This window comes from Rattus rattus, chromosome 10, assembly GCF_011064425.1.
Source record: "Rattus rattus isolate New Zealand chromosome 10, Rrattus_CSIRO_v1, whole genome shotgun sequence".
NCBI lineage: Eukaryota > Metazoa > Chordata > Mammalia > Rodentia > Muridae > Rattus > Rattus rattus.
In genome coordinates this window covers 85,653,376-85,669,323 of record NC_046163.1, presented here as the reverse complement: position 1 = coordinate 85,669,323, position 15,948 = coordinate 85,653,376, and the positions used below count along the sequence as shown (strand labels likewise).

The 15,948-nt window shown below is 35.6% G+C and overlaps 1 protein-coding gene and 1 pseudogene across 1 annotated transcript in view; one reads left to right on the top strand and one right to left on the bottom strand.

Moving 5' to 3' along the window:
- Positions 1-12,923, bottom strand: part of Cdh19 (cadherin 19) — a 74,490-nt gene extending 61,567 nt beyond the window's left edge. The window contains exons 1-2 of the mRNA XM_032915611.1: positions 12,627-12,923; positions 9,910-10,201 (exon numbers count right to left, since the gene is read on the bottom strand). Of these exons, the coding sequence (XP_032771502.1) occupies positions 9,910-10,201; positions 12,627-12,818 (484 nt within the window). The 5' untranslated portion in view covers positions 12,819-12,923. The remainder of the gene's footprint in view (positions 1-9,909; positions 10,202-12,626) is intronic.
- Positions 1,657-4,743, top strand: LOC116911535 (annotated as a pseudogene).
- Positions 12,924-15,948: the final 3,025 nt, after the last annotated feature.

The window sequence follows — 15,948 nt, the reverse complement described above, 5'->3', positions numbered from 1 at the left end:
ATACAGTTCATAAGTTATTCATCTTTAATTTATCAAGATAAGTACTGGTATAATTGTGAACTCTAAAAGAGTATATAGTATATACAACTATGTTTATCTGTACATTACATTAGGTATTTTTCTAATAATGAAATAATGAAAAGATTAATTAAATGATTAAAATAATTAGATTTAATAGATAAGTTACTGGTCATCAGATGTCTGCTTATCCATTTACAATGAAACCAAATGTATTAGTAGGAATATCTTTACCTACTGACAATTCCTAAATGACACATCCTTATTATATTTGATAGGTAACAGCCCAGAAATTCAAGGTAATATGTCTGAGAGAGGGTCTGTTACTCACTTTCCCGCTTAACTGTGCAAAGTATTTTTAGTCACTTTTATTTTTCTGACCACAACCATCTAAAATTAGGTCCATGCTTAGAGTTATGTATTGCATGTTTGACACCTCTATCATTAAAACTCTGAAACAGATTGTTTTAGTCAGATCTCTTAAGGTCTATTTCAGAGCAGGTGAAAGGTCAGATGAACTGAAATAAGAATTCATCTTAACTCATTCATTTTGAACTTATGTGAAAAGTCTTAAGATTATAATAATTCAATTGGTAAGGAAAAAGTCAAAATATTGCAAATGATATGATAGTATATTTGAATAACACCAATAATTCAACCAAGAACTCCTCAGCCTGGTAAACAAATTCAGCAAAGTGGCTGGATATAAAATTAACTCAAACAAATTAATAGTCTTCTCTCTCAAAGGATAAACAGGCTGAGAAAGAAAATAGGGAAACGATACCCTTCATAAGAGTCACAAATAATACCTCAGTATGACTCTAACCAAGCAAATGAAAGATCTGCCTGGTAAGAACTTCAAGCCTGTGAAGAAAGAAAATGAAGAAGATCTCAGAAGATGGAAAGATCTCCTATGCTCATGGGTTTGCAGGATTAATATAATAAAAATGGCCATCTTTCCACAAGCAATCTACAGATACAATACAATCCCCATCAAAATTCCAATTCAATTCATCATAGAGTTAGAAGGAGCAACTTGCAAATTCATTTGTAATAACAAAAAACCCAGGATAGCAAAAACTATCATCAACTATAAAAGAACTTCTGGGGGAATCACCATCTCTGATCTCAGGCTGTATTACAAAACAATAGTGATTAAAAAACAAAACAAAACAAAAAAACCTGTATGGTATTGTTACAGAGAAAGGCTGGTAGATCAATGGAATAGAAGTGAAGATCCAGAAATGAACCTCCACACCTATGGTCACTTGATCTTTGACAAAGGAATTTAAACATTTAGTGAAAAACATAGCATTTTTCAATAAATGATGCTGGTTCAACTGGTGGTCTGCATATAGAAGAATGCAAATTGACCCATTATTATTTCCTTGTACAAAGCTCAAGTCAAAGTGGATCAAGGACCTCCACATTAAGCCTGATACAATGAATATAATAAAAGAGAAAGTGGGAAAGTATCTCGAACTCATTAGCACAGGGGAAATTTTCCTGAACAGAACACCAATGGTTTGTGCTCTAACATCAAGAATCAACAAATGGGACCTCATAAAGCTGCAAAGCTCATGTATGGCAAAGAACACTGTCGTTAGGACAAAACGGCAACCAACAGATTGGGAAAAGATGATTAACAATCATGCCATCAGGGACAAGAAAGCCAGCATTCAGAACATGTCAGTGATAACTCACATGGACCGTGGCAAGTCCACACTGAGCAACTCTCTTGTATGCAAGGCGGCATCATCGCCTCTGCTCAAGCTGGGGAGACATGTATCACTGACACCCGCAAACATGAGCAGGAGCACTGCATTACAATCAAGTTCACAGCCATATCCCTCTTCTATGAGCTCTCTAAGAACGACCTCAACTTCAATTAAGAAGAGCAAGTATGGCTTGAGCTTCCTCATCAACCTCATTGACTCTCCAGGTCATGTGGACTTCTCCTCAAAGGTGACCACTACCTTGCATGTCCCAGAAAGAGTACTGGTTGTGGTGGACTTTGTCTGGTGTGTGCATGCAGACAGATTCAGTGCTGTTGCAGGTCACTGCTGAGTAAAACAAGCCTGTGCTGATGATAAAAAAGATGGATGGGGCCCTCCTGGAGCTGCAGCTGGAACCTGACCTATAGCGAGGTCAAGATAGATTAGGTCCATGGGCAATATCATGATCGATCATGTCCTGTGGATCAGCAAGTTGAGAAAGTTACCCTGATTCCTGGTGGAGACAGGTCGAATCCCTTGAAACCCTAAGAGAGACTGCAGGCACATTCCCAGCCTCCCAGATTAGGGTCTCCTTAGGAGCAGCAACCCTCCCCCCACCGCCCAAACTCCTATACAGAGGATTGAGACAGACCAAGTCATGTAGAGCAATGCCCTAAGCCCTTCTCCACAGGTTACATAGGCTCAAGACAGATCTGTCACAGAGGACAACACCCCAAACCCCTTCTCCACAGGTGAGGACATGATCATAGGTCACGTGTGCTCTTTAGGTCAATCCTAGACTAGAGACAGGACCATGCCCTGCCCTGAATATGTAGATGTGGTGGCGCACCCAAAAATGTATTTAAGGGTCGTGTTCAGAATTAAAGATGGGCAATAATCACTCCGTTGTCTGAGCGCTTCTGTCATAAGAGTTGTAACACCGCCGTTTGGAGAAAAAGAACTGCTCTCCCAAAATTGCCACCAGAAACCCTCCTGCAATCTTCACCGGCTCCTCCATTTCTTGCTGGCTAAGCCCGGCCTGAAAGAATGCGGAACACTGCCCAAGTTCTCTTCCTTTCTTGTGGAAAACTTCCAGCATGGAGGCCCACACTGTCCTGGGTACCATAAGCTTTGGTTCTGGCCTACATGACTGGTCCTTCACTCTGAAGCAGTTTGCAGAGATGTATGTGGCCAAGTTTGCAGCCAAAGGTGGGGATGGGGGTGGGGGGGTGCAGCCGAGTAGGCCAAGAAAGTAGAAGACATGATGAAGCACCTTAGGGTAGACCTTGACTTTGAGCCGGCCAATGGTAAATTCAGCAAATCAGCCAATAGTCCAGATGGGAAGAAACTTCCAAACACCTTCTGCCAGCTTATCATGGACCCCATCTTCAAGGTTGTTTGATGTCATCATGAACTTCAGCCAAGCTGATTGAGAAGCTGGACAACGAAGATGAGAACAAGGAGGGCACACACTGCTGAAGGTCGATGGCTACCCTCAGTGGGGTTGCTCTGCTGCATATGATCACCATCCACTTGCCATCCCTTGTCACTGCAAGAAGTACCATTCTGAGCTGCTGTACAAGGGTTCACCTGATCGTGAGGCCGCCATGGGTATAAGAGCTGGGACCCATAAGCTCTCCTTATAATGTATATTTCCAAGATGGTGCTAACCTTTGACAATTGCCGCTTCTATGCCTTTTTGTACAGTGTTCTCTGGGGTGGTGTCTACCGGCCTGAGGTCCAGATCATGGCACTCAACTATAGGCCTGGGAAGAAAGAAGGACCGGTACCTGAAGCCTTTCCAGAGGACCATTCTGATGATAGGCCACTATGTGGAGCCAATTGAGGATGTGCCCTGTGGAAACATTGTGGGGCTGGTCAGAGTGGACCCAGTTCCTTGTGAAGACCGGGACCATCATCCCTTTTGAGCATGCTCACAATATGCACGTGATGAAGTTGAATATCAGTCCTGTCATCAGGGCGGCAGTGGAAGCTAGGAACCCAGATAACCTGCCCAAGCTGGTGGAGGGGCTGAAGCGGCTGGCTAAGTCTAGCCTGATGGTCCAGTGTATCACTGAGGAGTCTGGAAAGCGCATCATTGCTGGTGCCAGAGAGCTGCACCTGGAGATCTACCTTGAGGACCTGGAGGAGGTCCTTGCCTACATCCCCATCAAGAAATCTGATCCTGTTGTGTCCTACAGGGAGACAGTCAGTGAGGAGTCCAGACTACTATGTCTGTCCAAGTACCCCAACAAGTATACATGAAGGCCAGACCCTTCCCTGACCACATGGTAGAGGTCATTGATAAGGGTGAGGTGCCCACCACGAGATCAAGGAGCTTGCCTACTACTTGGACAAAAAGTATGAGTGGGATGTTGCTGAAGCCCATAAAATCTGGTGCTTCGGACCTGATGGTACTGGTTCCAACATTCTCATGAACATCACCAACGATGTTCAGTACCTGAATGAGATCAAGGACAGTGTGGTGGTTGGCTTCCAGTGGGCCACTATGGTGGGTGCTCTTTGTGAGGAGAACATGCGTGGTGTGTGATTTGATGTCCATGATGTGACCCTGCATGCTGATGCCATCCACCAGGGAGGTGACCAGATCATCCCCACAGCATGTAGTTGCCTCTATGCCAGTGTGCTGACCGCACAGCCGCGCCTTATGAAACCTATTTATCTGGCAGAGACCCAGTGTCCTGAGCAAGTGGTGGGTGGCATCTATGGTGTTCTGAACAGAAAGTGTGGCCATGTGTTTGAGGAGTCTCAGGTGGCCAGTACCCTCATCTTTGTTGTCAAGGCCTACCTGTTTGTCAATGACTCCTTTGGCTTCACCACCGACCTTTGATCCAACACTGGTTGTCAGGCCTTCTCCCAGTGCATGATTCTGCCTGGGAACCGCTGTGAAAACAGCAACCACCCCAGCCAAGTGTTAGCCGAGATCCACAAGCAGAAAGGCCTGAAGGAGGGCAACCCAGCGCTGGACAACTTCCTGGAAGAACTGTAGGCATCCTGGTATTGCCACATGCTGCCCAGTACCCGCCCATCCGAAGACACCTTGAGACTATCCCCACAGTGCTCCACTGGAGACTGTTGGGATCACCCTGACCTCACTCAGCACTCACACTTGCTACCAATTCTATTTATTTCAGAATTTCCAGTCGGGGCAAATGGCCTTCTGTAGCCTGGACTGGCAGGCCATGGGGTGTGCAGGACACAACTGTTAACATTTTCAGAAGGAAACACGCAGATGTCCAAAAGTCTAAATAAATTCATTCAGAGGATAAAAAAAGGTTCTAAGAATTCATTTTTTAATGTTCCTAATTTAAAAAGAAAAATATTTTCTGAGAAATAATTATAATTATTAATATACATACATATTTTACTTAAGTTATAGGTTTTATCACACTTATACTTTATGATGTTCTATATAATATTGATTTTAGATGCAAAGTATTATTGAGTACAATTTTATGTGCTTTTCCAAAAACAATAAATATGTAATTTCAGATATTCTTTTAACAACAGAATGAGAATGCCTATTTACTTATATTCCAAGTGTGAAATACTTCTATAGTCATTCTTAATAAATAAAGCCAACAGAATCTCTTTCATAAGTTATGTTATACTTTAATAATAAAATCATCTTGATGAAGATATAATAACAAATTCTTGCAAAATTTGAAATTTTGAAATTTCATATCCCTATGATATGAAAGTTTTGGAAATTTTATTTATTTCACTAAGCACCTGGGAAATGAATAAAAATTTAAATTCAGGAACATATAAAACCAAAATTTAAAGTGACTAGCTTTACAATTTTTTTCTGTATCCACATATATGATGGTTATGGGGTGCAGCAAAAATTTCCATTCAGAGTATGAAACCTAAAAGGGTTTATTGATTATTTAGTTCAGCATATAGTATGAACCAATTTAATAAAGAATGCCTTACATTAGTTTATGAAAGATAAATTACCTGAATTTGTGTTAATAGGCCATGTGGCTATAAGCCCATTAGAGGCTTACACATGCTCCTATGCAAAGCTATGACTTAACTTACTGAAGAAGGTTTTCAGATGTGAGGGTGATCTAGCTGAATCATCTGTCACCCCATTGATCACCAGGGGTGATATGGCTGATCTGACTGTCTAGGTGGTGGTCCCCTTTCTCCCTCACTGCTCCATGTGCATCCCTCCCGAGGCTGCGTGCTCTGTCGAAGAGGACGACCATTCCCGAATAAATGAGAATCAATCTTCAGTCAAGGGTATACTAGTAGCTGTTAGCCCCGGCTAGAACCTCCAAACAAGCTGTCAAGAAGGTTTTTTTACCTGTAAGTTAGGTACAAAATATATTTTAAATAATATATTTTTATGCTTTCACCAAGATGGCTCTGAAAGCAAAGAAAGAAGCCCCACCCCCCACAAAAAAAAAAAAAAGCTGACCAAAAGAAAAGGCCTTGAAAGCTAAGAAGGCAGTGATGAAAGGTGTCCACAGACACAAAAGGAGAAGATCTGAACCTTATCTACTTTCGGGTGGGCCAAGACCCTGCATCTGTGGAGGCAGCCAAAAGCTAAAATATCCTTGAAAGCGTGTACCCAAGAGAAACAAGCTTGAGCACTATGCTTTCATCAAATTTCCACTGACCACTGAGTCAGCCATGAAAAAAAAATAGAAGCCAACACACTAGAACACACTTGTGTTCATTGGGAGTGTCAAGTCCAACAAGCAGCAAATCTAACAGGCCTTGAAGAAACTCTATGACACTGATGTGGCCAAAGTCAGTACCCTGATAAGGAAAGCCTGACAGAGAGAAGGTGGTGTATGTTCCCTTGGCTCTTGATTATGATGCTCTAGATGTTGTCAACGAGATTGGGATCATCTAAAGTGAGTCCAGATGACTAGTTCTAAATATACACTTTTTTCACCATAAAAATAATATATTTTGTATGAAAATGATTTTTTGTTTGCCCCCACATATGTTAGTGAAATAATCAGGTACCTGGAATCTCTGGGGTCAAGAAGAGGAAACCAGATTTCTTAAGAAGAGTGACAGAGTGCTATGCACTCCTTTGTGAGTATGTAGAATCAAATCAGCTTCTGTCAAAAAATAGGCAATTATCTTAACTGCCGATTCACTCTCTAACCATATACAACTTATTTTTAACATCCTCCCTTTCTTTGACATGCCATACTAGATGAAAACTGATAGGCATCAGGAAAGATTATCAAAACAAGTCACTATTGAGGTAAGTCACAAAGATACAAACATGAATATTCCACATCAACAAAAAAATTTACTAATTACTAGAAATTTAGTATCTCTTGGGTCACCATTTTCCTTCATCCAAAATCACAGATTCTCGCTTATCCAAAATCACTGGCAAATTCTCAAAATTCTCAAATTGACTTTATCACCTGTGTATCATTTACATACAGATATGCATTGTTTTGTTTTGTATATGTATTCAGTCCTTCTTAACCTCAAGAATTTTGAATATTTGAGTGTTATACTTAGTTTATTTTTGTGTGGAAAGATGATAATAGCTTTGTAGTCAAGTGTAACAAATGAAAACACACACATATCATGTCTGAACACACACACACACACACACACACACACACACACACAACTGAAGCTCAATTCCTTTAGAGAGTTCAAACCTGAAAAAACTATATATCAAGTGTATAGGAAACCAGGTAAACCCAACATTGCTTTCTTTTTTCTTTTTTTTTTTTTTTTCCGGAGCTGGGGACTGAACCCAGGGCCTCCCGCTTGCTAGGCAATAGTTCTACCACTGAATTAAATCCCCAAACCCCCAACATTGCTTTCAAAGAAGTGAGTGTTTAATACAGCCAACTTATGAAAAAGTAAAAGCATGAACTTACGTTTTAGAAGCATGTTCAATGTTGGATCAATAAAGAATATATAATTATTAAACAATCTATTAGAAACTAGTATGCATAGCTATCAAACAACTAATTTACAGAACTTTTAAAAGTATTTAATATATTGTGCCACTATTTTCATGTTGTTTTAAAGACCTGTATTTTAACCAATGTAGAATATGACCATTAATTTGTAACTGCTATGCTGAAAGGTGGAAAGTTAGGAGAGAATACAGTGAGATATATATTTTACAATCAATGGATAGCAATGTAAAATTTTCATGAATAAACTTCAAAATATATTGGCATATCTTTAAAACATGAGTGAAGCATTTGTTTATTATTTTAAATGGATTTTTAAATTAAATTCTTCTGTATATTATTAGCAAAATTTTGACTAATTTAATAAAAGAATTTTTCATAATCATAGGTCCCCTGGACTGCACAGATATTTCTTCCAAAGAAGATAATTACTTAGTTTCATTATTTTGAAATCATCTCCTCTTCATTCATTATATTTAAGAATTTAATGGCAATAGCATCAAAAAGTAAATTAAACAATGCTGAATCTAAATGTTCAAACATCCTCTTATTTTTGTATTTCTTGATTTTAATGCTTCTAATAGTTTTTAAAAATTATTATTACTTTTATTTTTTTACACTCTAGCCATTGTCCCCTTCCTGCACCCCCTCCCACAGTTCCTCATTCCATTCCTTCTCCCCTCATCTCCCATATCCAAGAGGGTAACATTTTGGCCTATTGACTGTGCCTTTTGCATTACAGAAGATTTTCAGTTCCATGAGGTACCATTTATAAATTCTTAATCTTAGCGCATGAGGCATTGGCACTAGGAAATGTTACCTTATGTTAATGAGTTCACAGATCTTCATGTTTTCTCTTCCATTAGATTCAGTGTATCTAGATTTATGTTGAGGTGCTTGATGCACTTGAACTTGATTTTTTTAAAAGGAGACAAATATGGATCTATTTTCATTTTTCTACAGACTGCCAGTTAGACTAGCACCATTTATTGAAGATACTTTGTTCTTTTTTATTGTATATTTTTGACTTCTTTGTCAAAGATCAAATATCCATAAATGTGTGTGTTGGTTTCTGGGTTTTCAATTCTTTCTATTGACTGACCTGTCTGTCTCTATACCAATACAATACAGTTTTATCATTATTGTTCTATAGTAAAACTTGAGGTCAGGGATAGTCTTTCTCCCAGAATTTCTTTATTGTTAATAATTGTTTTCGCTATCCTGGGTTTTAGGTTTTTGTTGTTCTTGTTTTTGTTTCAGTTAGTTTGTTTGTTTTTACATATAACATTGAGCATTGTTCTTTCCATAGCTATGAAGAAATGTTTTGGAATTTTGATGTGGAATTCATTGAAATTGTACATTGCTTTTGGCAGCATGGCCATTTTTACTATGTTAATCCAACCAGTCCATAAGCATGGGAAATCTCTCCACTTTCTGATGTCTTTTCCAATTTCTTAAGACACTTGAAATTCTTTTTATACAGATCTTTCTCTTGTTTGGTTAGAGTTACTCCAAGATATTTTATATTATTTGTGACATTGTGAAGAGTGTTGTTTTCCTATTTTCTTTCGTAGCCCTTTTATCATTTGTATAAGAGAAGGCTACTGATTTTTTTGAGTTAATTTTATATCCAGCCATTTTGCTAAAGTTATTTATCAGCTGTAAGAGTTCTTTAAGTCACTTATGTATGCTTTCATATTATCAATGAATTATTTGTACAGATTATTTTCTTTAATTTGTCATGTATATTTTGTAAAATTTAGTAATCAATACAATATGTACATCTGTCCTTTTTAAGCATAATTTTAAGACTGATATGAAAATAACTACAATACAGAATGACAAATGTGTAAAATGTAAATTTTTAGCTGAAATTTAGTTGAAAGTTTATGTTTGAAATTAAATTTGTTTCAGAAATATATGTGTCTAACAAAGACAAGTAGTATGTGTGAAGGTGCTTGTGTTTGATACAAGTAGTACAAGAATAAAATTATCACATTATGCCTTAGAACAAAAAGTTTTTAAAATAATGCATTAACTAAATAGAGTTCAACATGAAGCAGTTTTAATTTCTCGTCTAATTGTACCTTATAAAATATTATTATATAATCTAATTTTTCAAATACTTCACTTAAAATTTCAAAAGAAGAATTATGAAAATTATTGCACTACCAAACATATATTCAAAAATTTAAATCTATTGTCATTGTAAATAAAATCTGATGTAAATTAATATTTAATACCTTCTGGAGACATCTCCGGTACAACAGCCTCATAAGGTTCATCTAGGAATCTGGGTTCATTGTCATTGACATCCGAAACTCTGATGACAAACTCGGACTCAGGTTCCACAGCCTTCCCAATAGTGGTATCTATTACCTGGGCCCGCAGAATGTAGAGGGATTGTTTCTCTCTATCAAGCTTCTGCATGGCATATATGTCACCTGTTTTTTCATCAATACTAAAGCTTCCATCACCAGTTCCCAGTAGTTTGTACTGGAAAGAGTTGTTTCCATTGTCTAAGTCAGATCTTAGCTGCAAGTGTAAACAAAGACAAGTGAATTCCCAAATATATGGAAAATTCAATGTAGAATACACAATTTTTATGCCAAGCCAATTTGTCATGTTCTTTTGACATGACAAAATGGTTTGCATGACATTTTACATGTCAATTATTTTACATGAAGATGTCACTACATTCTAACTCAAATATTTTAGTATTATGGAGCATATATCTGTCCCTCAGACACCATTTATGAATATGCTCTTCTTCTGAATAAGACTTTCATGGAAAGACATTCATGTACGATGTATAATTTATACATTTTCTAATGATAAAAGTTGTAAACTATTGTTCTGGAATAAGTAAATATTGTATGTGATCATGGAGACAATCAAACTATAGCATAAACTATCAATTTATTGTATTAATAATAAAAAATAAAATTTCTGAAAGATAAAATGAGAAAATAATTATACAAACCAACTTTCTCACTACATCTCTTTTTTTTTTCTTTTCTTTTTTTCGGAGCTGGGGACCGAACCCAGGGCCTTGCGCTTGCTAGGCAAGTAAGTGCTCTACCACTGAGCTAAATCCCCAACCCCCTCACTACATCTCTTAAACTTAATATAATTAATTATTTATGAAATGGGTGGTATTTACTAAGTCACAGGCTAAGAAATTAGTAAAAATAAATTTATGCATAAATCAATATATCAAATCTCACAGTAATTAAAAGTTGAAATTGTGTTCAGTAATAGAGAGAAATTAAGTGAAATTTAGAAACAAGTAAATTTATCCCACACATATTTGTGAAATAATTTCCAAAGCACACTGAGCTGAGTATTTAAAAGCAGTAGGGTGCCCAAAATGTTTTCTTGACTGTTAGGTTTCCTCATTATATCCCCAGACTCAAGTTAAGTAAATTCCTGCCCATTAGGAATGCAGGTATATTATAAGATATAGTTTATGTGTACAAAATATTTACTGACATAAGTACCTTTTGTTGTGATGGGAAGCCAATATCACTGTAAAATTTTACCTAATTGAATGAAATGATTTATCCTTCTTTAATAGTTATCAATCGTGGAACATCCACACTATCTCTTATCCTCAATCGTTTTTCAATTACAAGCACCAAGAATTGATTGAAGTTTTTTTAACTAAAACTTATTTGCATATTCCATACACCATGTAGAATTAGTTATAAAAACCATTAAAATGCTGTCATATTTAATTTTGTAAAGTTAAAATAAGAAGGTCTGCATGAATGGTTCAATGACCCAAAATGCTTTCTGGTCATTCAGAGGACTACTTTTTTCATTCTCAAAGCCTACAAGGTGGCTCAAAGTAGACTTTAACTATAGTATCAAGGAATCCTATGACTCTTGGCATCCATAGGTGTAAGGCATGCATAAGTTACACATTAAGGCAGACAAATCTCTCTCTCTCTCCTCTCTCTCCTTATCTTACATCTATCTATCTATCTATCTATCTATCTATCTATCTATCTATCTATCTATCTATCTAACTAATCACTTAAAATAGACTAAGAATACAATATGAAAAGCCAGTCATTTTTTGTGTGATAGCTATGTGTGCATGTTGCCTGCAAAAAACAAAAAGAGCAGAGCAATACCATTTGCGGTTAGCTCACACATGCAGACACGGGAAGATTTAAAATCTATGGTTGACTCTTTATACATTTTATGGTTAGGATACAGAGAAAGTTAGTGGATTCTGTGGACCAGACTAACCTTTCACTCCTGAATGAAAGAAACAAAGTAAGTTAGGGAGTTTGGAGGACTTCCAATTAAACTTTACCTCCACCTAATTAGCAATGAACTTATTTCAGTACATCTATCAAGTAGCAGGAGGTGGGTATTAAAAATCAACACGTTACTGAAATTACCTGTGTTTAAACAAAGAATACAAATATCAAGTGTACTAATAAGAGAGATTCTCATAAAAATTATTCTTTAAGTATGTCTGATAAAATTAAAATAATCACTCTTTCCATTTGAACTTCACTAATCAAATGATGTGTGTAGGCTCTTGAAATTCCTGATCCATTAAAATGGATTGAATCAATATGCTTCATTAGAAATTAATGAGAGCATGGCAATAGCAATTTAGCATAGATAAATATGATGCTAACTACTGTAGATAAATAGCATCAGACTGTGATTGCTTTAAGCCATTGTAACAAATAACATCACTTCATTTGTAGAGGCTGATAATAGAGACAGGATATTCATGAAAAAGATAAAGAGAAATTGGAAAACTAGACTTCCCTCTTTAAGTTTTGAACAAGTGTTTGCAAATTCAAGTCTATTGTGCTTTTGCTTGGTTCATTTTAAGGGAACCTTTAATTACGTAGAAATCATCAGACATTAAAAAGCCCATTCACATCATATCTTTACAAAGCCATCTACTGTAACTATTTCAGGAAATAAGTACCCGTCCAACATGCTGTATAGTATCCATTTCCTCTGGTACAACAAATTGGTTCCACACCCAGCCACGCTTAGCTCTCCCAAGAGATGGTACTGCTCTCTGTGCCTTCTCAATTTTCAAGGTTTCTGCAACTTTAAGGCAAGGCCATAGGAGAGGAATCATTAACATCCAGTATTTCAAGAAGTAGTGGTTCATTCTGGTGTATATTTGGATTCCAATTGTTTTTCTATAGAAGAACAGGACTGATCCAAACCAAATGTGTTTCTTTCTTTATACTCGTGTACAATCTTAAGTATCCTGTATGTTCCTAAAATGTGGGAAATAGAAAAAAAATACATTAAAAAAACACTTTCTCACATAACTACTAAAGATAGGTTACAACATTTGCAGCTGGAAATATGGGAATAAAACAGACATTTAATTTATCTTCCAATTAAGTCAGTTAATTGTATTTTGTAGCTAAGCACTTGTCTGATTGTAATGCTATAAATTTCAGCTCAAGCACCATTTGTTTTAATCTACACTCATAAATCTCCCTGAAGGTTGTAGTAATCCTTAAAAATCTCCTTGATTGACAGCTGACATTGAGATAGAGCCAAAATGCATTACCACTTAACCGGCTTACTTTCTCATATATTTCTAACTCAGAAAAAGTTTGGCTGATGAATTCATGCAAACGTCAAGCAAAGAAGGAAAATAGTCCTCTCCTTTGAATATAAAAAGATTTATCTTACAATTCCTGAAGTTATATTTTACGTAATAAATTAAATACAAATCAATGTTTCTACTGAGAAATTTTATTTAATTTATTAATTATTTAATAATGGTGAATATAATGTGAGAATTAGAATGAATTTCATCATTATATTGAAGTTTAAAATTTTGTGTTACATATTGTTTAAAGTGTGTGTGTGGTTTTGTGTGTGTGTGTGTGTGAGTGAGTGGGTGTTGGTGTAGGTTTGGGTGTGTCTGTGCGTGTATGTGTACGTGTGTGTGTGTGTGTGTGTGTCTGTTTGTGCTAGAGATACAATCTTGCACATGATAAACAATTAAATTGCTTCTACTGAGCTACAATTCAATGTATGAATGAAAACTGGAAAAATAATAGATAGATAGATAGATAGATAGATAGATAGATAGATAGATATTATAGAAATGACAGAAACATGATAGAACATTGTCAGTGTTGAATAGGACTTGGAACAAGTATATACTTCTAGAACATTTTGTGTGATATGGAAAATTATGAAAGAAAAATTTTTTGGTAATTTTATGTTTGGATTTTTGTGTGTAAATTGAAATTGTATTTTGTATACTCTTCATAGTATTTTATGGTGTGTGTGTGCGTAATTTGTTCATATGTCCATGTCAGTGCGTCCTTATCCATATCACAGCACACATGAAAAATCAGTTACAATTTTTTGGGAGGTAATTATTTTTTTCAATGGATTCTAGGAACCAATTTATGTTATCAAGCTTCATGGCGTGTTCTGCATACTGAGCTAGTTTGCCATCAGCTACTTATTTTTCTACTATGAACAATTTAAAAGAATAAATAAAGAGACTTTGTGGATCTTAATACATGTCAGTTTTTAAAGTCTGTGTGCTTTTAAAATTAAAATGTACTAAGTCTTCAGAATAATAGAATAAGGCTTTAGGACAACCAAGTTTAGTCCAGTGTTCGAATTTAAAACATTCAAGCATCTTTAGATCAGGACTTAAGTATGTTGACATGGAAAATTTTGTTGATATTTGTATGTTTCTTTTTGATACATCTATTTTTCGCCATTTTTACAGTAGGTTTTATCCTGTGTTTTTGATGAATAAAGATGACTTTATGCTATGATGTTTCCCATATTATGAATTCAATAGCTGTGTCATTCTGGTTATATTTACTATATTTCTTTACCATGTATATTTCATATAAATCTCAGACGCTTAAGTAAATATAACGCAAACTTTTCTCAATTATCATGGTCAATCAACTCATTTTCAAAAAGAAAATAACTAGTTTTCTATTGTGAGAATAAGATATTACATAAAAAATTGTTCTAATGGCATATTCCCTAGGAGAGGAGGAAGTAATATAGAGAGAGGGAGTAAAGTAATGTAATGTAGTACTGAGAAACACACTCAACCTTCATCATATATTTATACAAAATAGTTTACATAGCACAGAGTATAAAATTGGAAGCTTTCAATATAAGAGCACATTGTCTAAACATTTACTGTTAAACTATTTATAGAGATTAGGTTAAGCTTCATTTTGGTTTGGACCTAATGTTTTATTAAATTTCTCTATATTGAACTGTTTCTGCTGTTATAAGTTTCATATAAAACAGACCACAGCTGCTTTTTTATACTCCTTATTGCATGACATCTTGAATTTTAATTAATCAGATATTATCATCAACTACGACCTCCAGTTTACTGTGAATTGCAGTGATTTCTCTTTGATTATATTATTAATTTAGAGATTCATTCATTTTCTGAGGAATCATTATTTAAGAACTCCCCAGAGAATATAATTGCAAATTTACCAAGTTAAATCATAGTTAAATAGTCCAGGAAAAATATTGTGAAACATAGAAAAAAGGAAACCTTAGCAAACAAAATTAATTTCATAATATTTATAACTGCAAAACTTGTAAAAATCATAAAATCATGGTACTAGCTTTTTGATCAGGAAACAAGTAAAGTCTGTGGAACTTGATGATATTTAACAGGCCAATCATACTGAAATGCAATGATAAAGCCCACACTCTCGAGTTTTATTTAAAAAAAAAAGCAATTTTATTATACAAGCATGTTGCAAGTAATCAAACATGAGGAATAATTAATAATTTAAAGAGAAACTTATTATATGTTCCTCAGAAAAACATACAATAATTCCAGCAAATTTAAATATGAAGAATTAATAAAACATCTATAATAAAACCAATAATAAGCCCATTGGGGATTTGTTATTCACTAGCATGACTGCATCGTGCAAACAGTAAGGAAATTCTTAGAGGAATGACATATAAATTCATACAAAATAATGACTGAGAGAGAAATATTAGGGGTTGGATTAAATAAAACAGTTATTTCTTCATAGGAATTTTGGATGAATTTGTTTTTTGTGCAACAATATTTTGTTTCTGGACATATACCAAGTGACAAACCATTATGCACAGAGATACTGACATAAATGAAAAGTATTTGCCTATCAAGTTTTTGTATATAAGATCAAGGAACATAAGAGCAATTCAAGCACAGTGTGATGGCTAAGATTGGACAAGTGACTAGTTCAGCCAATGGACAATGGAAAGAAGGCAAATGACTA